The 27,834-nt window shown below is 66.8% G+C and overlaps 5 protein-coding genes across 8 annotated transcripts; 3 read left to right on the top strand and 2 right to left on the bottom strand.

Annotated features, from left to right (window-relative positions):
• Positions 1–219: 219 nt before the first annotated feature.
• On the bottom strand, positions 220–4,570 carry AAMP (angio associated migratory cell protein). The gene is made up of 11 exons (XM_054208476.1): positions 4,427–4,570; positions 3,935–4,087; positions 3,389–3,508; positions 3,109–3,248; positions 2,849–2,993; positions 2,608–2,691; positions 2,234–2,349; positions 1,770–1,873; positions 1,189–1,279; positions 732–886; positions 220–493 (listed from the first exon to the last, which is right to left on the bottom strand). The coding sequence occupies exons 1-11, from the start codon at positions 4,512–4,514 to the stop codon at positions 418–420; spliced, it is 1,272 nt and encodes a 423-aa protein (XP_054064451.1). The 5' UTR covers positions 4,515–4,570; the 3' UTR covers positions 220–417.
• Positions 4,571–4,714: 144 nt separating this feature from the next.
• On the top strand, positions 4,715–16,736 carry PNKD (PNKD metallo-beta-lactamase domain containing). Its single transcript, XM_054209614.1, has 10 exons — positions 4,715–4,837; positions 5,222–5,423; positions 13,891–14,006; positions 14,240–14,352; positions 14,620–14,678; positions 14,801–14,893; positions 15,128–15,291; positions 15,408–15,494; positions 15,603–15,718; positions 15,950–16,736. Exons 1-10 carry the CDS (start codon positions 4,774–4,776, stop codon positions 16,121–16,123), a joined length of 1,188 nt encoding a protein of 395 aa, XP_054065589.1. The 5' UTR covers positions 4,715–4,773; the 3' UTR covers positions 16,124–16,736.
• TMBIM1 (transmembrane BAX inhibitor motif containing 1) lies at positions 6,148–12,231 on the bottom strand. The gene is made up of 12 exons (XM_054209613.1): positions 12,046–12,231; positions 8,848–9,092; positions 8,650–8,732; positions 8,492–8,556; positions 8,305–8,358; positions 8,141–8,191; positions 7,927–7,966; positions 7,751–7,788; positions 7,461–7,548; positions 7,258–7,353; positions 6,931–6,984; positions 6,148–6,834 (listed from the first exon to the last, which is right to left on the bottom strand). The coding sequence occupies exons 2-12, from the start codon at positions 9,062–9,064 to the stop codon at positions 6,691–6,693; spliced, it is 930 nt and encodes a 309-aa protein (XP_054065588.1). The 5' UTR covers positions 9,065–9,092; positions 12,046–12,231; the 3' UTR covers positions 6,148–6,690.
• Positions 16,737–17,204: 468 nt separating the features above from the next.
• On the top strand, positions 17,205–19,799 carry CATIP (ciliogenesis associated TTC17 interacting protein). Its single transcript, XM_054209804.1, has 8 exons — positions 17,205–17,280; positions 17,547–17,759; positions 17,898–17,953; positions 18,277–18,363; positions 18,534–18,704; positions 18,870–19,167; positions 19,268–19,356; positions 19,560–19,799. Exons 1-8 carry the CDS (start codon positions 17,205–17,207, stop codon positions 19,797–19,799), a joined length of 1,230 nt encoding a protein of 409 aa, XP_054065779.1.
• Positions 19,800–20,807: 1,008 nt separating this feature from the next.
• On the top strand, positions 20,808–27,131 carry SLC11A1 (solute carrier family 11 member 1). Of its 4 annotated transcripts, XM_054210189.1 has the most exons (16): positions 20,808–20,864; positions 21,453–21,586; positions 22,030–22,152; positions 22,483–22,602; positions 23,379–23,485; positions 23,579–23,649; positions 23,750–23,817; positions 23,943–24,098; positions 24,224–24,382; positions 24,557–24,646; positions 24,815–24,934; positions 25,464–25,613; positions 25,701–25,774; positions 26,238–26,391; positions 26,482–26,590; positions 26,687–26,906. In XM_054210189.1, the coding sequence occupies exons 1-16, from the start codon at positions 20,846–20,848 to the stop codon at positions 26,755–26,757; spliced, it is 1,725 nt and encodes a 574-aa protein (XP_054066164.1). In that variant the 5' UTR covers positions 20,808–20,845; the 3' UTR covers positions 26,758–26,906. The 4 variants fall into 4 exon arrangements, with proteins under 4 accessions (XP_054066164.1, XP_054066162.1, XP_054066161.1 ...); XM_054210187.1 differs by having other exon boundaries at positions 26,482–26,697; XM_054210186.1 differs by lacking the exon at positions 26,238–26,391 and having other exon boundaries at positions 26,482–27,131.
• Positions 27,132–27,834: the final 703 nt, after the last annotated feature.

Consider the following 27,834-nt stretch of genomic DNA (forward strand, 5'->3'; position numbering starts at 1 on the left):
CTCTGTGAGCAATCTGCACCCCTCCCTTGTACCGTCGCCCCCTCTTTCCCGCTAATAGGGACAACTAGGCTGGGGGTCTTTGCCTCCACACAGACCAGAATAAAAGATCTACCATCACTGCTCAGGCCATGGCAGAATGCTAGGGAGATCCCTGAGGAGGGAGGGAGCACAGCTTCTCAGGTCCTCTTCCCCTCAACAAGCAGAGTGGATGGCATCCAGTTAAGTGAAATAATTTATATAATTATAAGACATTTTCATACAAAACCCCAGGCTTGGTCCCCAGGTGGTGGGGGCGAAGCGGGGCAGGCTGGAAAATTACAAAGCACGCACCGGAGAAGGGTGGTGAAACCCATCTCCCTCATCCCTCTGTACACGAGCCACCCGGCAGAGCCAGGACACCATCCCTCAGCACAGCTCCTAGCGATCGGGGCGCTGGACACAGAACACTTTGGCTTGGTGGTCACCAGAGGTCGTCACCACAATGGAGGCGTCCCTGGGGGGGAAACAAAGCTCAGAGATGGGGCTGGGGTCTTCAGGCATCCCACACCCACTCCCCCGGCCGAGCTCTGATTTGCTCCGCTCCCCGTTGAGAACCTCAAGTCTCAGCAAGACCCCAGTCTTTTGTCCCCCCCCATCACCCAAGCTCCCAGTGGTATCTGATGAAGAGACAGCTTGTCACCCAGCAGCCTTCGGAGGGGAAAGGGAAGGGGTCTGGGGGGTTCCCCTCTCACTTGTTGACAGCAAAGTCGAGGATTTCGGCTGAGTGCCCTCGGTACTCGCTGATCATCTTCCCCGAGCGGGCATCCCAGAGCCGCACGGCCCCGTCCAGGCTGCAGGTGTACACCACGGCCGAGCTCTCCTCCCACAGCAACTGCACGATCCCCGACTGGGGCACAGGGAAGCCGTGAGGTGAGCACTGGGGACGCCCAGCACAGTCCCAGCTCCCCCCACATGTCCCCCAAGTGTTGTCTGCCATCCCCACAGATAGGAGAGCCAGCCCCCAGGGCCAAGGTATGGGGCACGTCCTCTGTCAGGGACTGCAGCTGCCTTTGGAGAAGCCCAAGGGGCTGAGGGAGAAGCACAAATTGGGAACTGGCCCCAGGAAAGCCCCTGGGCTCCAACGGAGGTCATGGATGGGTCCAGAGACACACACAACCCCCCCACCCAGGCCTGGGGAGAGGGCAGTACCTCATGTTGGCACTTATGCCTCAAGCTCTGTGTGGAGAGGTCGTAGATAGCCAGCGTGCCATCCAGGTAGCCCACAGCAGCCAGCGGCATCCTGTAGAGAGGGAACAGGCATTACGTGGGCCTGGGGGAAGTAGGGATGGAAGCACGGGAAGGATCAAGGTTGAAGGCAAAGCACATTGAGAAGATGAGGGACACCCCAATGACAGAAGCCATGAAACACCCCAGTTCAGGAAACCAACAGGACAGCGAGAAGCAGCAAGGGGCCCGAGGGTCACAAGGGAGAAGACAACGTCCTGGTAGGAAAGATCCCCAGCAGCTGTGTCTGGAGGGTATCCCAGCCAAACAGTGCTCCATCAGGCTAGCTAGAGACCTAACGGCTTGGGGGGAGGACTGAGCGGCTGGTGTCCCTCGTCATTCCTGTCACACACAAGTGACCCAGGATAACCACAGCCAACTGGGGAGGGCACAGGTGAGAGGAGAACGAGCATGAGGGACGGAAATGGGTCTGTTAGTAACCAACATCCCCCCCATAAGGTCTGGCACTGAAGGGGGGCTGTCGTGCCACGCGTCCCCACACTCACACATTGCAGAAGCCCAGCGACTCCACCGAGTTGGACTCAGCCTCCTCACCCTCGCCGGCGGGGGCCTTGGGAGCCATGCTCTCCATCTTGAACACGCACACCACCTGGGTGGAGGGAGGCCGAGGGGAGGGGAAGGGGACACCCAGTCACACCGAGGTTCCACACCCCCTGGACACCAAGGCCCGACCCCAAAACCTCAGCTCTTTGGAGCAAACGCGGGGACAACTTCCTCCTACGAGCGCAACCACCCAGCTACTGGTCCCACCAGCAGCTGCGAGTCAGCAGTCGTGTTGGCCAAGGGCGCCTCCTGCTGGCCGCCCGTGGCCACCACAGGCTACTCGGGGTCGTTGTCGCCAGAATCCTGAACCACCCGGGAACACCCGCCTGGCCCAGGACAGGGGGTTGGGAGGCCGGTCCCCCATCCCCGAGGGCTTCTGGCTCTGCCCCCGCCCACACGGACCCACCTTGCCCGTGGCGGAGTTGATCAGCTTGGCGTGACAGTCCACAGAGCCCGTCATGATCAAACTGCCGTCCTGGTTGCTGGCCACACACGTCAAGGGGTCCTGGTGCCCATCCTGGCCTGGGGGGTGAACAGGAGTGGCATGAGCTCCATGTGTCCTCCCTGCAGAGGCCTCAAAACCCACCCTCCTGCAGCCTCCACCTTGCCCAGCTCTGTGAGCACCCCGGTGGCAAGGAGTGGCCACCTGTGGGGACAGGGAAACCCAGCGCCAGGCTCCCTCCGGCAGCCCCTGGCCTCACAGGGTACCAGCTCTCCACCCAGGCAGAGGCCAGAGCCCCACTGTTAGGGAGCACCCCAGACGATTAACCTCTTCCCTACCTTTCAGGACGTGCAGCGAGGTTCCCTGCTTCAGGTCCCAGATGCGCATGGTCCCGTCCTCATACCCCACCACCGCTCGCTTCCCTGGGCAAGACAAAGCTGGTGGCTAGAGCTTGAGCTACCCTGGCCCCTCCACTTCCCGCTCAGCACAGACTGGCAGAAGCAGGAGAGCAGATGATGGCAGTGGGATCTGTCACAGACCTAGTGACATTCCCCACCCCGGGCAGCCGCCATGCCTCACCGTCAGGCAGGATCCTGCCACACGTGGCCGGGCACGCAGGGCCCTGGAAGGTTTTGCAGTCTCCGCTCGGGATCTTCCACATCCAGGAGTTGCCATCAGCCGTGCCCGCCAGAAGGACGTGGGCTTGAGGGTGCCACTCCATCCACTAGGCAGGGAGAGAGACAGACAGTGTCACAGGGGTGGCATGTCCCCCACTACCCAGTTGAGTCCCGGCTGCCAGCCTATGAGCTCCCCACAGCTCCAGGGGTCCCACCGCTCACCTCCAAGTCCCCCACCTCGAAGGACCACACTTCTTCCTTGGACTCCACCCGCCACACTTTGATAAGCCCAGACATGTCACCCGTGGCCACAAACACAGAGTCGTGACTGAAGCCAGCACAGGTGACTGAGTCCTTGTGTCCTAGAGATGGTGGGGGACAGAGACTGCTCAGGTCAAGCTATGGAGGACAGTCAGGAGCCTGGCTCCAGCAGAGCATCGGCTAGGGAAGAGCATGTCTGGAGAGACGCGGGCGGGAAGGGATGTGGCCTCGAGCACCTCACCTGAGCATTCAAACAGGAGCTCTCCGTCACTCACGCGCCACACAAAGGCCTTGTCGTCCTCCCCACCCGTCACTGCCAGTGTGTTGGTCTTGGGGTCAAGGCTCACGCAGAAAACGGAAGCTTCACAGAAGAATAAAGAGAGGCTACGTGGCTCGGATGCTGCTCACGCCCCACCCGATATTCCCAGGGAATCCAAATCCCCCGTAGCAGTGGGTCTGGGCAGGATGTCAATGAGCTGAACTTCCAACCCAAACCAGTGGGAATCAATCCTTCCCATGGGGTAAGAGCAGCACAGGCTGCCTACCGAGCTCAGGGCGGGCGAGCTGGCACAGCAGGTGGCTCAAAGGGCTTCCCCACCGGCGTGCAAGCCAGAAATGAGCAAAGCCCAAAGCATCATAGCCCCGAGTCATGACGGCTGTCCCAGGAACAGCCGGGAGATGACAGCCTGGCAAGGACCTGCTGCACCCCAGTGCTCTGGGGAAAGCCAGGGTGGGCGCAGGTCCTGGGGGACATCCCAGCTGCCACTGCCCATTGCCCACCGCTCACCCGAGTGGAGGGAGAAGGTGACCTCGCTGTCGTCCTGCGCCTCCATGCCGTCCTCCACCCCCTCGTCGTCCTCCGTCTCCCAAGCCTCAGCGTCGGGCTCTTCTGCCCCCTCCTCGTCGAAGTCCACGTCCTCCATCTCGTCGGCCAGGTCATCTGCAGAGGGTGAAGGTCAGGACGCGGCTCGGCCCTTCTAGGGCAGGCGGCGGCGGGCACGGCAGGACCTCGGGGGTCCCCGGGGAACGGCGCAGCGGGGAGGGGGGGACGCGCCATCCCGACGCCGCCGCGGCCGGGAGACCCGGCATAGAGGAGCTGCAAGGGAGCGGGGAGCGACGCGGGGAGAGGCCGCGGTCCCCGAGGGGAGGGATGAACAGGCCGGGCCCCGCGGTCGGCCCTGCCGCTGGGGCGGGGCTGGAGCGGGCCCGCTGCCCCGGCGGGAGGCCGGAGCCCCCGCAGGCCCTGCCCGGTGCGCGGCGCGGGGAGGCCCTGTCTCACCCGGCCCGGGCGGGCCCAGCTCCACCACCTCGATGATCTCCTCGTCGCCGTGGAAACCCAGCGCTCCCGGGCCCTCGGCGGGCTCCATGCCGGCCTGCCCGCGCACCCCACCCCGCCGCCGCCGTCGCCGCTTCCGCCGGTCGCCCCACCCCGGCCAATCCCCGCCCGCCGCCCTCCCGGCCTCAGCCAATCCGAACCCGCTTCCTCACCAAGACCCCGCCCCCTTCCGCAGCAGGGTAAGCTGACCCTGCCCCGCGCGATGTGTTCTGGGAGCTGTAGTTTCTCGCGCGCAGTCCTGCCTGCGTCGCCGCCGGGCAGCCCGCGCGCGGCGGACTGCAGCTCCCGGCATGCAGCGGGGCTGCGGCGCACGGACTCGGCCCAACATGGCGGCGGCGCTCGGCCGGCTGAGGGGTAACGGCGGTCGGGCGGCGGGGGAGGCTCCGGGGCGGCTGGGCGGGGGATCCCGATCGCCGTCACCCCTCACCGCACCGTCCCGCGGCCTCCGGGACGCGCCCAGGGCCGGCCCCGCCCGGCTGAGGAGAGGCCTCAGAGCCACGCCCCCGGTGCATTTGGCCACGCCTCCTTTGGCCTTGGCCATGGTTCAGGCCCCGCCCTCGAGCCCCCCCTAGCGCCAAGGCAGGGGAAAGGGAAAGGGAAAGGGAAAGGGAAAGGGAAAGGGAAAGGGAAAGGGAAAGGGTGAAGGCAGGGGTAAGGGCAGGACCCTCAGGCAGCTCAGGCTGGGCCCCCCGCACGCTGCCCCATGGCCGCCCCTCCCTAACACCTCTCTCCCTACAGGGCTGCTGGCAGCAGCAGGACCGGCCATGGGTCGCGCCAGGCTGGCCCTCCCAGGCACACGGCTCCTGGGGCAGAGCTGCCGCCGGCCAGCGGGGCCACAGGCCAGCCCGGAGCCCAGCAGCAGGGGTCTGCCCGAGGGGGTGGAGTACATCCCTACGCGCAAGAAGGGCAAGAACCCCATGAAGCCGGTGGGGGTGGCCTGGTGAGTGTCCGGGTGGCACGGGGAGGCTCCACTGCTCCGCAGAGCTTGGGGTGGGATGGGGGGGGCATCCCAGGAGGACTGCAGCACTGAGTGGGGTGGGGGGTCTGCCACCCCAGGGTGTCACAGGGGCTGTTGTTTCCCTGCTGGGTCTCTTCATCTCCCAATCGCCGGCTGTCCTGCAGGGCCATCGGGTTGCCCTCCGGCATCATCCTCTTCCTCCTGGTCAAGCGGGAAGTGGACAAAAGCTGTCTGGAGCAGCTCAAAATTCGCCGGAAGATGATGGAAGCCAACCAGGGCGAGTACGAGACGGAGCGATACAAGCGGGTGGCCAGGGGGGCATAGCCAGCCTGCTCACCCCCAGCCTGGCACCATGGCACCCTGAAGGGACTGGACGAGGGGATGTCAGCCCCATGGGGCAGTCGTGGGGCTGGATGGGGACAAATAAACCTCATGCCTGGTGAGTGGAACAGCTCGGTGCAGTGACGCTGCAGTCACTCCCTCAGCGCTCAGCCCCTGCCTGTCCCCACAATGGGAGGGGGCCAGCTGGGATCCTGCCCACGAGGGCAGGAGGAGTTACAGACTTGGGGGAGGCCCAGCCTGGAGCACCTCAACCTTGGCTTTTCCACCCCAAAGCAGAGTTTGCGCTGCCCCAGGCCCCAGCCCCTGCTGAGGCTGCCCACAGGTTTTCCGGGGGAGTCGCCACACCAGTAAGACCGGGACCATCTGGAAAATTAAAGTGTTTTATTTAGGAAGTGCAACTTTGCCCGCACCCGTGGCTGCGGAGCCTCTGCGACGTGAGCTCTGCCACGAGTCCCGCCATGGGGGTCCCAGCTGCGCCCCCGCCTGCACCAGGCACTGCCACAGCTTGGGGAGGGGGGCACGGCCGGAGCCGCATTTAAGGCACCGAGTGAATGACACCAATCAGGCTCTGCCAAAAAAAATCCTATCACGATCCCAGTGGCTGCTGACAGCTCCCCAGGCCCAGGCAGGACCATGGTGCTCTGTTGCCAGCCCGGCACCGCCAGCACAGCCTTGGCGAGTGGTGCTGAGGCCAGGCACTGCCTAAACACCGGCAGCCAGTCCCCCCCCACTGCCCTGGGAGGTTTGTGGGGGGGTGATCAAGGGAAGCCCTTTCCTTAGCAGCCTACGGGTAGGGATGCCAAAGCGTTAGGAGACATAGTAAGCGGCCGTATCCTGTACAGAGGCCAGAGGAGGGGGTGAAGGGCAGTGCGGGGAGACAACAGGGGACACCGGAGGGGTCCCAGGGCTAATCCCGGCCCACGATCTGCAGGATGAAGGTGAAGATATAGACGATGTCAGTGTAGATGGTCAGGGCACCGTAGATGTACTCCTCGGGGCTCAGCGTGTTCTTCCTGTTCCCCAGCACAAGTTGGGTGTCGTAGGCAAGGAACTGGGGGGGGACAGAGGGTGTCAGGCAGGGACCAGGGGAGGCAGAGGAGGGGGTTCCCTGCCTGACACCCTCTGCTCACCCCAGCCGTCAACTCACCAGGGTGAAGGCGATGGCGCCGATGGCTGCATAGAGCATGTGGAGCCAGGGGACCTGCGCAAGGAAAGGGACACGGGCAGGGTGAGCCGGGTGCTGGCAGGCAGTGGGCAAGGCAGGGCAGGTCCTGCCCGCACCTGGCTCCCGAGGAGATGATGCCGACGCTGACGCACCCTCTCCCTGCGGGCAAGCTGCCTCTGCCATGGCCGGCACCACCCTGCTTCCCAGCAAAGGGGGACCACCCAAACCCCCCCGGCCTGCACCAGCCCTGGGGACACCCAACCAGGGACACCCATGGCACCCCACAGCCTCTCTGTCCCCCCCACTCACATATTTGAAGGAGAGGACGATGGCGGTGACGATCCCAGTCACCATGACCACAATGCCCAGCACGCAGAAGAGCCCCGGGCATGATGTAAAATCAACCTGCCAGTGGAGGACACACATATGTCACAGGAGACCCCAGAGTGTCCCCACCTCCTGGCTCCCTTCGTCTGACCCCCACCCAAGGCAGGGCACGTCCCCCTCCTTGCCTTGGTCTGGAAGCAGAAGATGGTGACAATGATGGCCACGATGGCAGTGATGAGCATGGCAATCAGGACAGCACTGGTCTCATACATGCTGCAGACAGAAGGGACAACAGAGTCACCCCACGCTTGGTGACCCTCCACGGCCCCAATCCCAGGCAGGGACCGCATTGTCCCCAATCCCAGGGGACCACGGTGTCCCCCCAGCTCCCGGCAGCCTCTCACTGGAGCCAGCCACATGGAGGGGGGACAGGAGGGACCCCAGCTCCTGTCACCACAGAGTCCCCAGGGCTTACCTGGCTATTGTCCCTGTCATAAACCCCATGGCCAGCGTCTGAGAGAGAGAAGAAAGGTGGGCTCAGCAGGGCAAGTGGCACCGTGGGGGACAGCAGTTCCTGTCTGTCCCCCACCTGCCCACACGTCCCCCCATCCCTCCTGCCAGGTTCCCCCCCATCGTCCCTGGCCCACTCACGAAGATGCTCAGCAGGATGATGTTCCAGGGGAAGCGTCTCCTGGGGACGAAATTGGGGGGAGAGAGGTGAGCGGGTGACAGCAGCCATGTCGTATCCCTCGGAGGCAGCTCTAGGCAGGGAAACCCCACACCTCCTCCTGATGCCTTGGAGACCCCTCGCCCCCATATCCACACCTTCCCACCCCAGGGTGGGTCCCAGCCACCAGCAACTCACCGGGGACCCTGGCAGCAGACCAGCACCAGGTAGGTCACCAGGAACACGACGCTGCAGAGAGAGACAGCGGGTGTCAGCCCTGCGACCACCCCACCAGGACACACCCTCCCCCCTGGGCTGGAGGTCACCCCGGGGGGGACGTGAGCCAGAGGTCCCCTACTCACTACGAGGCGTAGTAGACGGCGACGTTCCTCCGGACGAAGGAGCGGACGGGGGAGCTGCAGGACAGGAAGGATGGGTGTGAGGGAGGGGGGACAGCACTTGCTGTCCCCTCGGGACCCCCCCAGGGGACACGAGGCACCAGGCTCCCCCCTTTTTTGGGGGAAGGCTAAGGAGGGACCCTCTACTCACACAAAGGTGAACATGGCAATGATCCCCACCGTCACCAGCAGCTGCAGGGAGATGATGGCATAGACCTGCGAGAGACAGCGGGGGTCAGCACCCGGCCCCCCCACACCGACAGGTGCCCCCCGACCCTGATGGGGTCCTCCCAGCCCCCCAGGACTCGCCTTGCGGATGAAGGTGTGCCGGACTTTCCTGTCATCCCAATCAGCCGATTGGATGGGGGAGCCATTCCCGATGTCATCGTCACCTGCAGTGGGGGACACTCCTCAGCACCAGGGTGGGCTGCGCAGCCTCCCTATGGCACCCCTGTTTCTAGTCCCCCCCCCCCCCCCGCAAAAAAAACCCAAGGTGTCCCCACTTACCGAACCGAACGGGCATGGTGGGCATGGCCATCCCTGGCTGGGGGTACCCCCCTGCTGCTGGGTACCCCCCTGGCTGCGGGTACCCTCCTGCTGCAGGGTATCCCCCAGGCTGTGGGTACCCCCCAGGATAGTGGGGGGGCTGGGGGTACCCCCCCGGGGGTGGGGGGTAGAGGGGGTTCTTGTCATCGTAGTAAGGGGGCGCGTTGGGCTGCGCCATGCCGGCTCACTGCGTCTCCCACGGGCACCTGGAGGGGGAAGAAGATGGGGGGCTGTCAGCGCAGGTCCCCCGTCCTGGGCAGGACATGTCCCCAGCGAGCAGAGCCGCAGCTGCTGGGACGCAGGGGACAGTGGAGCCACAAAACCTCCCCCTCCCACTTTAATAGCGGCTTCTAATTAATAAGGACGAGCTGGCCTCAATGTCAGCGGGTCAATGAGAGACGAGGGACATCGGCCAGGGCCACCTGCATTCCTGTGCCCTGAGTCCCCGGCACCTGCGTCGGTGGCCAGCCACAGGCAGGGCATGGCCATGCACTGACTCAAGCTGCGGTGGGGATGTGACCTCTCCAGTGGCGACATGACCTCTCCGGCAGGGATGTGACCTCTCCGGCCTCTGGAGCCCACCCTGCCATTGCCTGGGGGCAGGGAACACCCCCCACTGCGCCCCAGCAGGTCCCTGCCTCCTGGTGGCACTGCCGTGGGGACAAACGGCATCACCCTGCCCAAAGCCTGGGATGAAAACATAGGGCCTGATCCTGATCACGCCCATGCAGACCCTTCTGTCTTCCCCACCATTTCGGGGGTGCGCCCCCACCCAGCAGCCCAGTGGGTCATGCGGTGGGCTCCAGAACTCCTGAGTCCCCCCAGGGAGTTACAGGGACAAGTGCCACCTGCATCACCTCAGAGGGAGGTGGGTGGATCCCTGGGGAGGGGACCCAGGACCCCTCCCAGAGCTGAGCTCCCCTCCCTGGCCATGCTGGGCCCCCTCACAGAGCCCCCAGCAGCCGCGAGCAGCCAGCCCGGGCCCAGGGCCAGCTGCCGGGCTCGGCCCCAGGAGGAGGAAGAGGAGGAGGAGGAGGAGGAAGGCAGGATCTCCAAGGCCAGGAAAACAACAGCGCTGCCAGGAGCCAGTGCCAGGCCGTTACCCGCCTGACACCCCCCCGACGCTGGCAGCAGGGGACACCCCAGGCAGGTGCCAGGACCCCCCACGTCCCCCCTACCCACAGCGGTGACGTGACTGGGAAGGGACCAAGATCTCACCCCAACCAGCAACAGGCTGGGAGGGAACCAGGAGCTTCCTCCAGCATGACGCCAGCGCTTCCCGCAGCCGGGCTGGGCGAGCAACAGTGCCGGGGGGGACACACCCGGGCCAGCCATGCCAGCCCCCAGCTCAGCCTCTGTCCCTCCCACCTTCCATCTGTCCCAGCCACGGTGGAGCTCCCACGGCCGCGCCACGCTTCGCCATTGTGATAACGGCAGTGCCGAAAATAACCAGCACGCAGTGACCACCAGCTGGGAAGTTTCACTTCTGCCGTTTTGCGGTTTCCCAAAAAACACCCAGTGCCAGGGAAGGGCCCAAAATAGGAGCCTGACCCCAGGAAAACCCATGTGACTGGCACCCAGCTAGGGGGGGTCCAGAGTCCCCAGGGAGGGGACACAGGCGTCTGGGGAAAGCGAGGTGTATCCAGCCAGTACATGGACATCGGAGGGTCCCACCATGTGCCCATGGCCAACACCCCCTGGCAGGGGTCTGACGGCTGCTCCAGCCCCTCCTGTCCCCTCCCCGGCGGGGCGGCCTCGGGGATGAGGAAGCAACCAGCCCGACATGGGCTGGGGCACAACAGGGTCCTGAAACCAGAGGTCACCAGCCATGGGCCCACCCGGGCCAGCTCGGTGACCCCTGCATGACGTGCCATCCCCGGGGACAGGGTGCTGCTCTGCGCTGGCACTGTGACTCAGCAGAGATAAGGCACGCGTGGTGGGGACATGGGGCACAGCCGGTTGTCACCCCCAGCACAGCCCCATGGGTGGCACCCAGCGGTGTCCCCAGTAGCCACCCCAATGCTCCTGCCGCGCTCAGGCCCCTGCCACCAGCTCCACGGGGACCCTGGGGTGCCGAGGAACACCTAGGGGGGGTGACCAGAGTTTGGGATGGGAGAGAAGGGAGCAGGGCTCCCCACGGCGAGGCTGCCTGGGAAAGCATCTAAGTTCCCAGGAGAGCCTGGAAGCTCCCACCAAGTATGGCACAGCTTGGTGCGGCATGGCACAGCCTGGTACGGCACGGCACAGCTTGATGTGGCACGGCACAGCCTGGTACGGCACGGCTCCTCCGTACAGCACAACTCACAATTCAGCCTAGCTCAGCCCAGTTCAGCCCAGCCCAGCCCAGTTCAGCCCAGCAGGGTTCACGCCGGGGAAGAGGGGTGCCGCTCACCCAGGCCGGGTTCACCCTCTGCCCCACCGTGCTGCCTGCCCCCACGCCGCTCACACGGGACACGAGTTTGCAAGACCTCAGCATCGCTGCCGCCTCTCTGTTCCCCCCCCTCCGAGCCCCCTCCCGGGGGGCAGGGCCGTGTGACGGAGGTGCCTTCCTGTCCCCAAGGCCAGGCGCACCCACACCACCCAGAACCGGTCCCCACGCCCCCCCCGACGGTGCCACCCCACGCCCTGCCGGGCACAGACCCTCCCGAGACGCCCCACGGGGTCCGTGGGGACACCCTCCACAGCACAAAGGACGGTGTCTTCCCCCTTTGCCGGGCCACCCCACACCGCGCCCCGAACCCCCCCCCCCCCCCCGTCCCGCGATCCCCTGGGGTCCGGCAAACGGCACGAGCCCTCCAATGGAGTCCCACCCGTGGGGGTCCTGCCCCCCCCGTGCCCCGCCCGCGGGACCCCGCTTCCCCCGCCGCCTCGGTCCCCGACCCGAAGTGCCCCCACCCTCTCCGGGGATGGGAGTGCGGGGGGTCGCGGCGCGTCCCCGCGGCTCAGGGACCGGCCCGTCCCTCCCGCCCGGTCCCCGCCGCCCTCCGGGACGCTCGGTCCAGCGCTAGGACACCGGAGCAGGCCAGAACAGGGGGGTCGGGGGTCGGGAGAGGGCGGGGGGAACCGGCCGGGGGGGAGCCGGGGGAACATGGAGGGGTCTCCGCGGCCCACCGCAGGCGGGAACCGGTGGGCTTACGGAGCGGGGCCGGGCCGACCTACCTGCTGCGCGTTGCTCCGCCGGGCTGCGACCGCGACGAGCCGGGACGGGGCGGGGGAAGGCACCGCCCCCGCCCGCCTTCCCGTGGCGCCCTCCCGCGGCGGCTCCGCGCCGCTGCGCCCGGGGAGGGCCGGGGTGTTGGCGGGGTGCGTTCCCCCTCCCGTCGCTGCCCGGGACAGACCACTCTTCCCCCCGGCCCGTCGAATGGAACCCCAATCCCCCCCAGGGTGCTCCTTCCTCCCCGCTCTGACGTCATTCAGGGACACCCCCCCCGACATGACGTCAGCTAGGGGGACACCCTTTGACGCGATAGCGGGGAGGGGGAATCCCCTCCTCTCCGCCGGTGATGCGGTGTGTGTCCCGTCCCCCTCCCGCCCCGGTTCCCGCGGCAGCGGTGACGCGAAACGCCCAGCAGGGGGCGCGGCGGCGGCGTGAGGGAGCGTGGCCGGGGCGGCGGCGTGACGTGCGCGGGGGGGGGGCGTGGCCGGGGGCGGCATGGCCGCGGGGCGCGGGGGGGGGGCGGCGCCCGGGGCATGGCGGGTCCGCGCTGCGGGCGGCGGCGGCCGGTGCCCGGGGGCTGGGGGCCGCCTGCCTGCGCTGCTGCCTGCCCTTCCGCCGCCTGGCCCGCCGCGCCGCCGCCGCACTCATGGCCCTCGCCGGCCCGCTGCTGTTCCGCCTGGGGTGAGTGTCCCGCCGCTTCGGTAACACCCCCCCCCACACACACACACACACACACCACCGCCCCCGCCGAGAGGGAGCCGTCGCCGCCCGCCTTTTGTTTTGCCTCCTTCCCTCCGTCCTTCCTGGCTTGTGCGGAGCCCACCGGCGGCTGGGGCTTGGCGGGAGGGGGCAGCCCTCCATGTGTGCTCAACCCACTCGGGCTGGGGGTGGGGGCGATGGCAGGCGGTGTCAGCCCCTCTACCCGGGGGGGGCTACACCGGAACGGCGACAGTCGCCCTCGGACCTGTCCCCCTCCCCACCCCGGGTCTCCTTCCGCCGGGTCTAATCAATAACCCAGCCCGGTGCCCCGGCCGTGGACCCGCTGCCCGGCTCTATCAGGAGCCCCCCGATCTCCAGCGTCGGGCTTCCACACACACCCCCCCGCCACCGATCCCCGGCTCCTACCGGGATCCCTCCGCGGTGTGCCTGCCGGTGCCAGCGTGGAAGATGTAACTGTCCGGGGGGATGCCCTTGGCTCGGGGATGGGCTTTGCATGTCCTTCATGGCACTGTCCCCAGCCCCAAAACGCAGCTGTATAAATGGGGGGGGGTGTGCGTGACCCCCCCAAGGCCCCCGGCCAGCTCTGTTGCACCCCTGCGTGGCACGTGCCACGGGGGCATTTTCGTTTCCCTTTTCCTCGGCCCGTTCTGCTCCCGCTTCCCTCTTCCCCGGGGCCATGGCACCCAGGGCAGGCCCTTGGAGAGGGGTCAACCCTGGGCATGGCCCCTCCGGGGTGAGGTGGGGGGGGACAGCTGGGGGACGGACTGGCATCCAGAGCGCTGCTGTGGGGGAAGCTCTGGAGCTTCAGCCCTCCCTGTGAGCTAGAGCCTGCCTGGACAGATGGACGGACAGATGGACACCCCCACAATGATTTCCTCCCCCCCGCACTGGTCCTTGCTGCGCACAGCAGCTGGGGGGGGCCTGCCTGGGGAACCGATTCTGCCCTCGCTGCAGATCTGAGGCAGGGGAAGGCAGGGGGACACGTGCCACCTCCAGCCCCCACGCGTGGGAAAGTGACCCTGTATATGTCCCCCGTGGGGGTCACGGCCCTGGCAGCAGCCCCCTCCCCAAGCGTGCTCCTGGGGGCAAACTGGGGGTTAATGCCAGGGGGTGTCTGCCCTCCCCAGGTACAGCCTGTACGCCCGCACGCGGCTGGGCTACCTCTTCTACCAGCGGCAAGTGAAGAAGGCCCGGGAGCGGTACCCGCATGGCCACTCCGTGCCCCAGCCCTGCCGCTTCCCCGGTGAGTCCTGGCGAGACCCACCCCCCCACCTCCCCCCCCCGGCCAAGCGCTGTGGCAATGTCATGTCCCCCAACACCGGAACTTTGGGGTGGGGAGGGGTTATCATCACCGAATTGCCCAAAGCATGTTTAACTGAGAATTTGAGAATTTTGAGAATTTAGGAGGTGGGGAGTTTGGGCCATGAGCAGGGGGGGTTATGCCCTGATGTTTGTCTGTCTCTCCATCCCTCCCAGGAGTGAAAATACTGCCCATTCCTGTGCTTTCCAACAACTACAGCTACCTGGTCATTGACACTGGCTCCGGACAGGCGGCTGTCATCGACCCCTCCGACCCACTGGCCGTGCAGGTGAGACGCCCGCAGCCCCCCCAGCCCCGATGTTAGGGTGTCCCCGGGGGAGGGGGTGGCATATCTCTGGCTTTTTTGGGGGTAGAAGGGGAAAAATCTGCGCTGAATCTGCAGCCCTTCATGCCCGGGGTAAGGTTGGAGGGTGGCAGGGCTCATCCCGCGCCTGGGGAGTTGTGGGAGTGGGGGTTAGGGGGAGACTGGTATTTGGGGTTTGTGCGTTGCCCCCCCCCCAAACTCTCTGTGTTCCCCCCGCCTCGCTATTCCCAGGCTGCCATTGAAGACGAAGGCGTGATGCTGGAGGCCATATTCTGCACCCACAAACACTGGTAAGGGCCAAGAAGGGGGATGGAGGATGCCCCAGCTGAGGCGACCCCCAACCCTACTCCACAGGGAGGAAGGATGGGGGGGACAGACACGCATTTAGGGACACTGACCTCTCTGTCCACAGGGACCACAGCGGGGGGAACGCAGCGCTCCGCCAGCAGCACGGCTCCTGCAAGGTGTACGGCAGCGCCCTCGATGCCATCCCAGAGCTCACTAAGTAAGTCCTGTGCCCCACATCGTGTCCCCCCCCCAGCACCCCTGTAAATTTAGGCGCGGGGGGGGGGGGGCTTCACCCCCAACCACCACTACCTAGTCCACCCCCAAGTCCCACATTGCAGAGACCTGGCATGCTCACAACACCAGTGCCCCGGGGAAGGGTTGTGTGGGGAGGCTGGTGTTTTGAGGAGCTGGGGGGGGTACCCTGACTGGTGTCCCCCTGTGCCTGGCGCAGCCCGCTTGCGGACAAGGAGAAGGTGAAGGTGGGCTGCCTGACCTTCGAGGCGCTTGCCACGCCTGGCCACACCGTGGGCCATATGGTGTACGTGCTGGACGGGGGCCCCTTCGGCGGCCCCCCCTGCCTCTTCTCCGGGGACCTCCTCTTCCTCGCTGGCTGCGGTGAGTGCGCCCGGCCCCAGACCTGGGTGGATGAAGGGGGGGTCCCACCCTGAGAAGGGCTTGGGGGGACCCCCAATTCCTGCCCCCCCATGACAGGCTGTTGCGCGGGGGTGCAGGCAGGCTGTTTGAGGGCTCCCCTGAGACCATGCTCGCCTCCCTGGACGTGGCCGTGGGCTTGGGCGAGGACACGCTGCTGTGGCCAGGTGAGTGTTCCCAACAGCGGGGCGCAGCCGCCAGTGTCCCCACTAGCCCCGGCTGCCGAGCTGGGGGGGCCAGGCGGGGGCGATGCTAAGGGGTCCAGGGGTCCGCAGGCCACGAATACGCGCTGGAGTGCCTGACCTTCGCCAGCCTCCTGGAGCTGGACAACCCCGCGCTGGAGCAGAAGCTGCAGTGGGCAACGCAGCAGCGGCAGGAGAAGAGGAGCACGGTGAGGCTGGGGCGGGGGGAATGTCCCCTGGCTGCAGCCCCCCACCACCACCTCAGCCCCTCGCGGGGTTCCCCCTCCCTTGGCGGGGATGCTGCACCCCAACACCCTCCTGCGTGGTGGGTGCTGTAGGGGAAGGAGGTGCTGGGGTGGGGTGGGGGGGGGTCTCGGCTCCCTGACGGGAGTGCTGTCTCTGGCAGGGGGGGCTGAGTGTCTGTTCCCCCCACCCCGCAGTGTCCCTCCACGCTGGGCGAGGAGCAGACCTACAACCCCTTCCTGCGGACCCACCAGCCGGAGCTGCAGGCAGCGCTGGGGCTGCGGCGGGGCGGGGGGGAGCACCCCGATGCCTTCCGCGCCCGTGTCCTCAAGGAGGTGCGGAGGCGCAAGGACCTCTACAAACCCACCTAGAGACCCCCCCCCCCGCCCTCTGCCAACAGCCCCCCTTTCCATGGGGCTGGGTGCTGCTCAGACACGGGGGGACCCGAGACTTTGTGATTTGTTTTGCTGTGAATCTCCCTCCTGGGGTGCAGGGTTGGGGGGGGGGAAGAGTGGACACACACCCCCTGCCATGGGCACCCCGTAAGTGATCCCTGCCTTTGTTCCCCCAGACTTGGGGGTCACCAGCTCTTACGTAGAAGCACCTTGATCTCCTTTCTGGGGGTCTGTAGCCCCCCCACCCCGCTGCTGGGGCTGTAGGGCTGGCACCAAGGGCTTTTTCTAACTGCCCCCCCGCCCCCTCCGTTTTTCTGGGAGCTCCCAATTTCCCCCCCTCTCAGCACTCAGGGAGCCAGCCCCCCTGCCCTTCCTCTAACAGCCCCCCAGTGCTGTGCATATCCTTTTTTTTTGGGGGGGGGGGGGGCTAGGATGGAACCAGCCCAATACTACCTCCAGGCAAGGGACCCTATGCTTGGTGCCAGAGCCCCCCCACACACACACACATATACACACACACTGCAATGGGGCCATGGGGGCACGCTGGTGGGGTGGGGGGGGCGGTTTGCTGCTGTACTGGGGACTGGAACCCCTCCCCAGATAAAAGATTCGATCGGATTTTTGCCTGTTTGGTCCTTTCTTTCCGCGGCCGGTGAGGTGTGCCCCCCCCCCCCCCCTCCCCCCCGGTAAAACCCCTCTGCGGCGTTGCCGCCCCTTTAAGAGGCGGGGCCAGGCCGTTGCTATGGAGACCGCCGAGGCGTTGTTGGGGGGGGGCAGCGGGTCCCGGGCACCCAGAGCCGCGCAGGTCTTGGGGCGGGGGGGCAGGTGTTGGGGGGCTGCTGAGGGGCGGGGGGTGCTGGGGGTCCGTGGAGGAGGATGGTGGGGGAACGACAGGGGCTCGGGGAGGGGGGGGGGGGGTTGCTGCAGAGGCCGGGGGGAGGGTGGTCACTGCGTCCCCCCCCCCCCGCCATGGTTACACAGGTGGGCACCGTGGTTTGGAGGAGACCCGCTGCCCCCTCACCCGGGGGTCCGGCAGTAGGAGCCCCCCCGGCGAGGCATGGAGCCCCCCCCCGAGTGCCGGCAGGAGACCCCGGCCCTGACGGAGGCAGCCGCCAAGTTCCTGAACTTCATCGGTGGGTGTGTGTGTCCCGCCTCCCCCGCCCCAAACTCCCCCCGGCCTCCCCCTTGTCGCCCACGCCGTGCCGGGGGGATCTCCCGGTGCGGGGGTGGGGGGCACCAGGTCCGCGGGACGGGGCCGTGGGCTTGAGCTGGGTAAATGGTGGGGGGGCTCAGCCTGGTCCGCTCTGGGGCAGGGGGGAGCAGAACAGAGGCAGGGTGGTAGACCCTCAGGGCACGGGGGACCAGCCCTCGGGGCAGAGGTGATGGTCCCTCCGTGCAGGGCCGGAGGACCTGGAGCGCTGCCTCTTTGCCGAGATGCTGGAGGTGGTGGCAGCTGGGGACCAGCCGAGGGACGGGGTCAAGGGGCGATGGTGGGTGTCAGCCCGGTGGGCACCCTACAAGCGGACAGGTGAGCCGGTGCGGAGCTGCCTCCTGGTCCAAGCCGCCTCCCGCCGCAGACAGGACGGTGTGCTCTGCTCCAGCACCCTCAAAGGTGAGACGGGGGTGGCTTGGGGTGTCCCCCTCCCTCCCCAGGGCTGGAGCATCCCCGTCCCACTGGCCCCCAGGGCTGGGATGGGGGGCACTGCTGTGGTGCCAGTGGGGTGGGCTGAGTGTGGCTCTGCTCTGTCAGCCTATGTGACCACCCAGCTGGAGACCCTGGAGCAAGAGGAGCAGGAGCGCCTGGAGGTGACCAGTGTGGTGACTGCAGGTCTCCATCCCCGTCTCCTGCCCACCTGCCCTGGGGTGGGCTCTGCAATGATGCCCTCCTGCGGGCTGCCCCCCATGAAAGGTCACTGTGGGCATCCTGGTGTCCCCTCCCCAGCTGGGACACCAGTTCCGTCCCACCAGCCTGGTCCCCATGCCCTACTCTAGGTAGCAGCTGGGGTGGGGAGTTTCCCACAATGCATCTGGAGTGGTACCCTGATTGAAAGGGGTGCTGGGGTGTGCCACCTCAGAGCCCGGGTGCCCTGGCTCTGCCCTCCACCTTGTGCCCCCCACCCCTCCCACAGCTCAGAGCACACCCAGTAGAGAAGAGGACTCACATGGTGAGCCACCAGCATGGGATGACTATCACCAAGACCCTCAGGGAGGGAGAGGTGAGACTGAGCGGGGGGGATCTCTCCCCTCTGCCCCCCAGATGGGTCACATCCTGGGAGGGGGCGGCAGAGCTGGCCTGTCCAGCTGTGCCCCCCAGGCTCTGGGGGGTGCCATCCCTGGGGATAGTGGAGCTGTGGCTGTCCCACGAGGTGGCCGGGTCTCTCCGCAGGCAGAGCTGCAGTGCTGGAGCTTCTCCTATGGCCGGGATGAGCTTCAGGGTCTGATGCCGGAGGGTGCCAGCCTCCTCCTGCTGCGGGTGCTGGCGTGTCGGTGGGCAGTGCCCCCCGGCCTCGTCTTCCCAGCCATTGACACCGAGGGCCACCTCTGCACCTCCAGCTATGTGAGCTACCAGCCAGGAGGGCCCGTGGGCTGGGGGGGTGTGGGTGAGGTTGGGGGTGCCAGGGTGGGATGTGGGAGGTGGGATCCAGCATGGGGGGCATGGGGATGGCACCTGCAGGCAGAGGTGACCCCAGGGCAGGGGTGACCCCTGGCCATACCTCCCCAGCATGCCCTGGGCACCCAGCAGCAGGCAGTGGGCTCGTCAGAGGCTGAGGTGTTAGTGATCGAGCGAGCCGTGCACGCCAGCGCGGGCACCTCCACCATCTGGCACAGCAGCTTCCTCCCCAGCGGGTATGGGCAGGGGTCCGTCTGGGGGCATCCCCAGCCCTGCCAGCCTGGCAGGGACCCAGGAGAGGGGGTGTCACCACCTCTTCTCCCCCCCCCCAGGCGTTTGGCTCGGCAGGTGCAGGTTGGCTCCCCAGTGATGGTACTTCTGCAGGATGAATCCGTCCTTAGTGAGACAGGTACTGCGTGGGGGAGGTTTGTGCCCCCCAGCACAGGCAGCCCCTGCCCATTGTCTGGCAGCCAAGTGGGGAACACCCTGCCCTGCCTTTCTGCTGCCAGGTGGGGTCGAGCCCCGGCCCCCCTTTCCCAAACAGCCCCTGGACTGGGAGGAGGACGTCCAGCTCTACTCGTGGTTCCTGGACAGGAAGGTGAGATGGTGGGACATGGGGACGTGGCGCTGTGCCACTCCCCAGCAGGGTGTCCCAGGGGGCACAGTGGGGATCAGGCTGGCCAGCAGCCCCCCACGCTCCTCAAGTGTGGAAAAGGACCCGGGCACCCTGCCCCCCCCACCCTGGCACAGCGGCTGGGGGGTACATCGGTGCCTGTGCCCACCCTGCCCACCCCTCCGCAGGAGGAACTGCAAGCGTCCCACACCGCTTACGTCCGGCAGCATCCTGAGCTCTGGGCGCTGCTGGCCGACTTCCTCCAGGCCCTGTTCCTGCATCAGCCCCACGACCCCATCTCCTTCGCCGCCCAATTTTTCACCCCCTTCGCCCACCAGCAGCCCCCTGGGACCCGCTTCGCCTCTGCCAGGGCTGCAAGTCCCCTCCCTGGCCCCCCACCTCGCCACCCTCCGGCTAACGGGGAATAAAGCTGCCAGCACTGCCCGTCCAGGATCATTTGCTTTGGGGAAACTGAGGCACGGGGAGGGGAGGGGGTACTGAGTTGCGTGCTAGACCCCCCTGTGCCAGTCTGGGGGGGAATTAGGCATCCTGCTCCCCTCCTGCCTGTTCTAGCCCCTTCCCTGGGCTGGGAGGGAACCTGGGACATACCCTGGGGCAGAGCCAGGCTGGTATCCCTGTGCACCCCACATCTCCCCAGTGGCAGACCCCCAGGCCTACCTCTCTGTGGGGCACAGCCTGGTGGCATCTGGTACTGCCCAGACACCCACGGGCGCGCCTGGGGTGCTCCTCCTGCCACCTCCGCAGCCACAAGGGCCCTGGGGACGGGGTGCTGGTGCCCCACTTTGTGGGAGCAGCCTGACCCGCACAGGCGCTGAGCACCCCACCTTTGGGGTGAGGATCCCCCCCCCCAACCCGGAGGTGGCGTGAGCACCCTCTGCTGCAGAGCCCGCCTGGCTGGGTGCTGCCCGCCCCCGTCCCCCCCTGCAAGAAGCCGAGGGTGCATTTTGACCTGCTCCCACGCTTGTGCAACCCACGCCTGCTTCCTCCCTGCTCCCGCTCCTCCGGCCTTTCCCCTGCTCCCATGGGGCCAGCCCTCCCTCCCCACACCGTGGGACACCGTCTCCTGTCCCCCTCCCCACAACTGCCCAAGGAGCAGGATGGCTGGCGTGTGGTGGGGGGCAACACACAAGCACGTTCCCACCTCCCCGGGCAGCCTGGTGTCGGGGCCTCGTGTTTGCACGTGCGTGTGCACAAACCGAGGGGAGGGAGGCGCTGGGTCCCCCCCCTCCTGGCACAGGGTGGGGAAACTGAGACCGTGCACATTCATAGCACCCAACTTCCCCCAGGCAGGGCCCCTTTCCCAGCCCAGGGCAGGGCGTGGGGAAGGAGAACTTCCTCCTCCTCCTCGGGGGCGGGGGGCAACTGAGGGGGGTCTTTAAAAGCCGGGCGGCGGGCTCCACACCCAGTGTCGAGATCAGGGCTCCCCAGCAGCGTGTCTGGATCGGGCCCAGCCATGGCATCACTGGAGCCAGGTGAGCCCTGCGACACCCGGGTGCCCCCCACGCCCCCTTTCCTCCCCCGGACCCCCTTCCCTCTGCCCTGGGACCCCTGGCTCTGCTCCTCTCCACAGTGGGCACCGTCCCCGCCACCTGTCCCAGCTTCCCCACCTGCCCCATCCTCTCCTCCCCAAAGCCCACTCATGATTCATCCACACTCCCAGGACCTGTCTGTGGGCTGGGGGGGAATGGGGCCAGTGCCAGCCTCTTGTCCCCGCTCCATGCCCACCCAGCAGCAGGAGCCGGAGCAGCGTCCCCTCCTGTCCCTCCTGCCCAGAAATGCACTTGGCTCTCGGATTAGTGAAGACTGGGCTGGGACCAGAGGTTTTTAGGGACACCTGAGCTGGACGTGGCATCTGACCCCCCCTAGGTAGCCACTGATAGCCCTCATATAGCCACCCTCACGCCCCCCCTGGAAAAATGGGGCTCATCCCTCATGGGACTCACCGGGCAGGGGCAGGTGGGACTGGGCAGAAGCTGGTACCACGGCTGCCATCCCACCAGCATCCTTGTCCCCCCGGCGGGCTGCCACCTCCCCTCCTCCCTTTTCTTGCCCCCCCCCAGGCCTCGCCGGGTCCCTGAACCGGGGCCAAGCCCAGACCTACGGCACCGGTGGGAGCCCCGTGTCCCTGCGCCACCCTGCCACTCGGGATCAGACCTACCTGGACGAACTCATCAGCATCCCCAAGGGCAGCGGGGTAGGTGCTGCCAGGCTGGCACCTCTGCCTGAGGGTGGGCAGACCCTCCCATTCCCGTCCGCCCCCCAGGACGAAGGGATAAGGGGAAGGGACGGAGGTTCCATGGCCAGGAGAGGTGTTAAAAGCTGGGGTTGGCAATGGAATCCCATGGGATGCAATTAACGGTGCCTGACAGCCACAGGAACCCCCTGAACATCACTGTACAACCTGTCCCCATGTGGGATGGGGGTCTCGCTGCCCCCCCAGCACTGCTGTTAACGGAGAGGGGCTGGGGAGGGGGCAGCGGTTCCCTCCCCGAAGCAGAAGTGTCCTCCCTGTGCGAAACGTGCCCATGCGGGCAGCACAGGGCTTCCCAGCAATGGGCTAGAGGGGACCGGGAGTGCAACTGGAGGACACTGGTTTTGAATGGGAGCTCCCCGCTCTGACCTGCTGCCTCGTCCCAGCCCAGATTCAGCTTTAGGAAACTCTGGGCTTTCACCGGTCCCGGCTTCCTCATGAGCATCGCCTACCTGGACCCGGGCAACGTGGAGTCCGACTTGCAGTGCGGGGCGGTGGCAGGGTTCAAGGTGAGCCCTGGACACCCCCCCACACACACTCCCCCCTGCCCTGGCCCCGGGGTCAGGAAACAGCCGGGGGTTTCGTAACCTCTCCTGCGCCAACGGCCACGGCAATCCAGCTTCCCCAGCCCAGAGAGCGGGAAGGGAACAGGGGAGGAGGGGGGCCTTGGCGCTGGGTGAGGGCACCCATGGGTGCCGACAGGCCACCCCTCTGCCTGGGCTGGGGACCACTTACAGCCCCCCCGGGCTGGCTGATAACCTTGCTGGGAGCCCTGGGCGGCCGGATCCTGCCCAGTACCCAGCCCCTGCTGCCCCCCTCCCTCCTTCCCCCCCACCCAGCTGCTGTGGGTGCTGCTGTGGGCCACCGTCCTGGGGCTGCTGTGCCAGCGCCTGGCCATCCGGCTGGGAGTGGTGACGGGGAAGGACCTGGGCGAGATTTGCTACCTCTATTACCCCAAGGTGAGCAGCCACGGGGACACCCCCCCCCCCAGGGGGGTCACAGCCTGGGGTGACCCCACGCTTGGGCTGGTGGTGGTCCTGGGGGGGGACAGGGCTGTCTGGGGGGTGGAGAGGAGCAGGAAGATGCTGCGAGAGTCCCACCTCTCCCAGGGGCCCCCCAAAGCCCCCCCAGCCCCAGTGCCCCCCATCTAGCACCCACACACCCTTCTGGTATGGGAACAGGGTGCAGGAAGCAGCTGTCTCGGTGTCCTGGGCTGCTCTGGGGACATGCGAGCATGTCCCCTGGGGGTGGTGAGCCCGGGCATCGCAGCAGCGATGCGCAGCAGCGACGCGCAGCAGGGACGCGGGGCAAGCCTGGGCGCATTGGTGCGGGGAGCTGGGGGGGATCGGGGGGTCACACGGCAAAAGACGGGTTCCCTCTAGGCAGCATGTGGGAGCGAACAAGCGCTGAGATGCTGGCTGAATGACAGGTCCCCAGAAGGAGGGCTGGATACGTCCCTCTGCCCCAGCACCCCCCAGGAGCATCACATCCAGAGATGGGTCCTGTTCTCAGCTCCTGCTGGTGCAGGGATGGGGGGCGGGGGGGGCAGACTGGGGTTTAGGATCTGTCCTGCACCCTGACATTGTGTTGTGGGAGAGGCTGGGAGGGCTCTCCTGGAGTCCCTATGCTGCTCTAGGTGACCTGCCGCAGCCTGAGGATGGGAACAGGGGTCTCCACCCTGGAGGCTGTGTCCCCCCATGGGCTCGGGCACCTCACTGGGTCCTGGCCCCTCCAGGTGCCCCGCGTGCTGCTCTGGCTCATGATCGAGATCGCCATCATCGGCTCCGACATGCAGGAGGTGATTGGGACAGCCATCGCCTTCAGCCTGCTCTCGGCTGGCCGGTGAGCCACCCCCTGGGGACCCCCACAGCCCCTCCAGTGGCCCTGCTCTGCCTAGGGGCATGTGGCTAACGCCTCCCCCTTGCCATCCCGCAGCATCCCCCTCTGGGGTGGGGTCCTCATCACCATCGTGGACACCCTCTTCTTCCTCTTCCTCGACAAGTACGGTGAGTGCTGGGGTGGGGAGACAGGGGGGACACTTGCCCTGGTGCAGATGCGGCATCGGTGTCCCCCACCTTGTTCCACCCCATCTCTTGACCCCTCTAGGGCTCCGCAAACTGGAGGCTTTCTTCGGCCTCCTCATCGCCATCATGGCCCTGAGCTTCGGCTACGAGGTGAAGGGGGGAGCTGGGGACACCCCTTTCCCTGCAGGGTGCTGGCCCCACGGGGTGTCCCCCCTGGCACTGGGCTGCAGTTGGGGGGGTGTCAGCTCACAGTAGCCCTTTCCACCGGTCCCCAGTACGTGGTGGTGAGGCCGGGGCAGGCGGAGGTGCTGAAGGGCATTTTCCTGCCCTACTGCCCGGGCTGCGGGCGAGAGGAGCTGCTCCAGGCCGTGGGCATCATCGGCGCCATCATTATGCCCCATAACATCTTCCTCCACTCCTCCTTGGTCAAGGTGAGACCAAGTCACTGCTGTCGGCACTGCCATCCCGGGGTGTCTCAGGGGACACTTGGTGGGACACTGTGGGACCAGGGGTGCTCTCCTGACCCCATGGCACCCCTGTCACCCACTGTCCCCAGACACGGGCAATCGACCGGTCCAAGAAAGAGGCAGTGCAGGAAGCCAACATGTATTTCCTGACCGAGTCCTGCCTGGCCCTCTTTGTCTCCTTCCTCATCAACCTCTTTGTCATGGCTGTCTTCGGCGAGGCTTTCTACCACCAGCGAAATGAGGACGTGGTGAGTGTCACCCCGCACCCGCGGGGAGGTGATGGCTGTGCCTGGCTGCGGAGACGGGCGGAGCGAGCATCCCTTGGAGGGTGGGCGTCCTCATCTCCTGGGATGTGGGGGAGTCCCCCGTGTCTGTGGGGGCCGCCAGGTGGCCACCACGCTCATGCCCACGGTGCCTTGCAGCACAACAAGTGCGTCAACAGCAGCGTCAGCCGCTACGCCGGCATCTTCCCTGCCAACAACGAGACGGTCTCTGTGGATATCTACCAGGGGGTGAGTGGCCCTGGGCTGTGCCCAGCGGGTATCCGTACCCATGTGGGAGACATTGAGCTCCCCCCCAGTGACCCCTGGGTGCTGCCACCCCGCTGGGAGACCGGGAGATGATGGGGGTGGCTGGGGAGGGGGATACATTGGGGTCCCCATGGGAATGTCCTCACACAGGGTGTCATCCTGGGCTGCTATTTTGGGGCGGTGGCTCTGTACATCTGGGCCATCGGGATCCTGGCGGCGGGGCAGAGCTCCACGATGACCGGGACCTACGCGGGGCAGTTCGTCATGGAGGTGAGGGACGGACAGGGATGCTGGCCCTCACCCCCACGGGGAGCAGCTGGGAGGGAGGGGAATCACAGGTGGGCTCTGAGTGGGAGGTCCTATGGGTGTCCCTCCACCCCAGCGGTATTTGGCAGAGTTAGTTGCCCCCCCATGCCCGCAGGGAGCTGGGCACAGGGCATTGCCCACCCAGTGGGTGGCAGTTTGCTGGCACCAGGGTCTCGGGTCCCCAGGAGGTGGGATGGGGACAGTGCCCACCCATTGCCCCTGCACAGCCGCCCCCGCCCCCTGTGACATCCCCTCCCAGAGGCACACTGTGGGTGCCCCACGCAGCTTTTTCCTAATGAGTTCGTTTGCTTAATGAGCTGGAGCTGACATCTAGCGGGACCCGGCAGCCCTGCAAGGCCCTGCTCAGCGCCTTGGCACAGAGGAGGGGGTGATGCCCCCTGTGTCCCTCGCAGCCCGGATTTGGGGAAGGCAGCCCGGAGCGGTGCTCCAGGCATGGTGAAGGGCGAAGGCGCAGGTTTCGCTGTGTCCCCAGGGCTTCCTGCAGCTCCGCTGGTCCCGCTTCACCCGGGTGCTCTTCACCCGCTCCTTTGCCATCCTGCCCACCGTTTTCGTGGCTGCCTTCAAGGATGTCATCCACCTCACGGGCATGAATGACCTGCTCAATGTCCTCCAGAGCATACTGGTAAGGTGTGGGGGGGGAGAACACACCACCTGCCCCGCAACTGCATGGCCTGGCAGCTGTGCCCCCCTCACCCGGCTCTCCTTCCAGCTGCCCTTCGCCATTCTGCCCGTCCTCACCTTCACCAGCCTGCGCCCGCTCATGCAGGACTTCACCAACGGCCTGTGAGTGCCACAGTGGGGGGAGACACAGGGGGGCAGAGCGGGGTGCCCCAGCTGCAGACATCCTCCCTTTGGACCATCCTGCCCCCCCAAACCACACCACGGGGGCAGCTGGTGTATGGGCATTGCGGCGGTATATGTTCATTCCCACATGCCCAGAGCAGCCAAAGCGGGACAGACCCCGTCACTGCCTTCTCCATCCTCATCCCAATGCCACGTCCAACACCCCCCCTCAGGCACCCCTGGGTCCTCAGCATCCTCCTGGCACTGCCAGCCTTGCGTTCAGAGGGTGGCCAAAGCCCTTGCCCAGAGCCCCATCATGGGGGTGTGGTATGGCCGTGGGGTACAGAGATGTCCCAGTTGGGGTCTTGCTCACCTACAACCCCAGATCTCCCAGACCGCTGTGCCCGGTGGCACACGGGGTGGGGGCTCTGCCCTGACGCTGATGTCCGCTCCCCTGCCACAGCCCAGGGAAGGTGCTGATGACCCTCATCACGGGGCTGGTCTGCGCCATCAACGTCTACTTCGTGGTGGACTTTCTGCCCACGCTACGGAGCCCGGGGTACCACATCCCCCTGGGCCTGCTGCTGGCCGGCTACGTGGCCTTCATCACCTACCTGGTAGGGCTGGCAATGCGGGAAGGGGCGACTGTGAGGGGGACGGCATCCCCGTTGGGTGCCCATCGACCTGCCCTCTTTGCCCCCCCACAGATCTGGACATGCAGCATCGCGCACGGAGCCCGGTTCCTGGACCGAGGCCACCACAGCCGGTTCAGCTTCGGCGTCTCCCACGACCCGCCGGCGCTGGCAGGGACCCGGTGACAGACCCCGTCCCCCCTTACTGTCCCCCCCCTCCCTGCCCAGCACGGCCCCCTGCACCGGGCACCGATTTGATGCCACACCACGCCCGGGGATGATGTTCTGGCTGGAGATGCATCCAGCAAGGAAGGGATTAACAGCCGGGCAGACCTCCCCCCGAATTTTTAGAGTGTCCCCCCACTACAAATTCAGGGGTGCTGGTCCAGGCTGGGTGTGGAGGGGGTGCGGGGGAGCAGAGGGAGGTGCCCCCGGCCCTTCGCACAGAGGCTTCAGTGAACGAGCCGCCCCGGAGACCTCTCCTCCTCATTAGTGCCGGGAACCGCCGGCCCCCGAGACCGCTAATTACCGCGCGGGACCGCTAATCACCTCCCGGGACCGCTAATCACCTCCCGGGACCGCTACCCATCCCTCCCCGCCCGCCGCCCGGGGACGGCGGGGCCGCCAGCCACCCGGCCCGGCCCCGGCCCCCAGACCGCACCGGCCGGAGCCCCACGGCGGGGGGGATCCTAAACTCGGGGCGGGGGGGGAAGCTCATAAATGGCGTGTTTGTAACCTGGCTTCAGCCTCGCCGCTGCTGCGCGCCCCGGGGAGGGACCCCCCCCTCCTTTTCCCCAGGCTGGGGGTCTCGGCAGGGGACGTCCCACACGCACACACGTGGCCGTGGGTGCGCGGGGTGGGATGGGGAGGTGCGGGGGCTTACCCCTAACCCTTTGCATTCCCCCGGGGGGGGCCACCGTGCCCTCCCCGCCCCGGATGCCCCGTTTCCCGCCCGCCGGCCCCGCCGGATGCGGATGCGGAGCCGCTCGGGCCCACCCCGGGGGCGGCTGTCGCCCCCCTCCCCCCCGCAACCCCCCCACCTCAAGCTCCGCACCCTGGGTTGGGGGGTGGGGGGGGGGGGGGGTGTCCCGCCGCGCTTCGCCCCCCCGCCGCGGCCCGCACTTGCGAGACGCTCCCTGGCTGTTTCAAGGCTCCCCCCTCTCCCCAGCGTTCCCCCCCCCCAAATCCTCCTTCCCAAACCAGCCTGGCCGGGGGGTGGAGGGGGGGAATTTGGGGGGGGGGGTAGGGGGGGGTGGATCCCCCGTCCCGTACCGTGCCCACCCCCCTCCTCCTTCCCCGGGAAGGGACACCCCCCCCCCCCGCTCCCGGGGGCCGCGCTTGTTTATGTGAAGAATTTCCCCTCCCTTAAAAGGGCGATGGCGGACGGAGTGGGGCGGTGCCTCCCCCCGCGCCTCCGCGTTGGCCCGG

The sequence above is a fragment of the Rissa tridactyla genome, chromosome 7, assembly GCF_028500815.1.
Source record: "Rissa tridactyla isolate bRisTri1 chromosome 7, bRisTri1.patW.cur.20221130, whole genome shotgun sequence".
Lineage (NCBI taxonomy): Eukaryota > Metazoa > Chordata > Aves > Charadriiformes > Laridae > Rissa > Rissa tridactyla.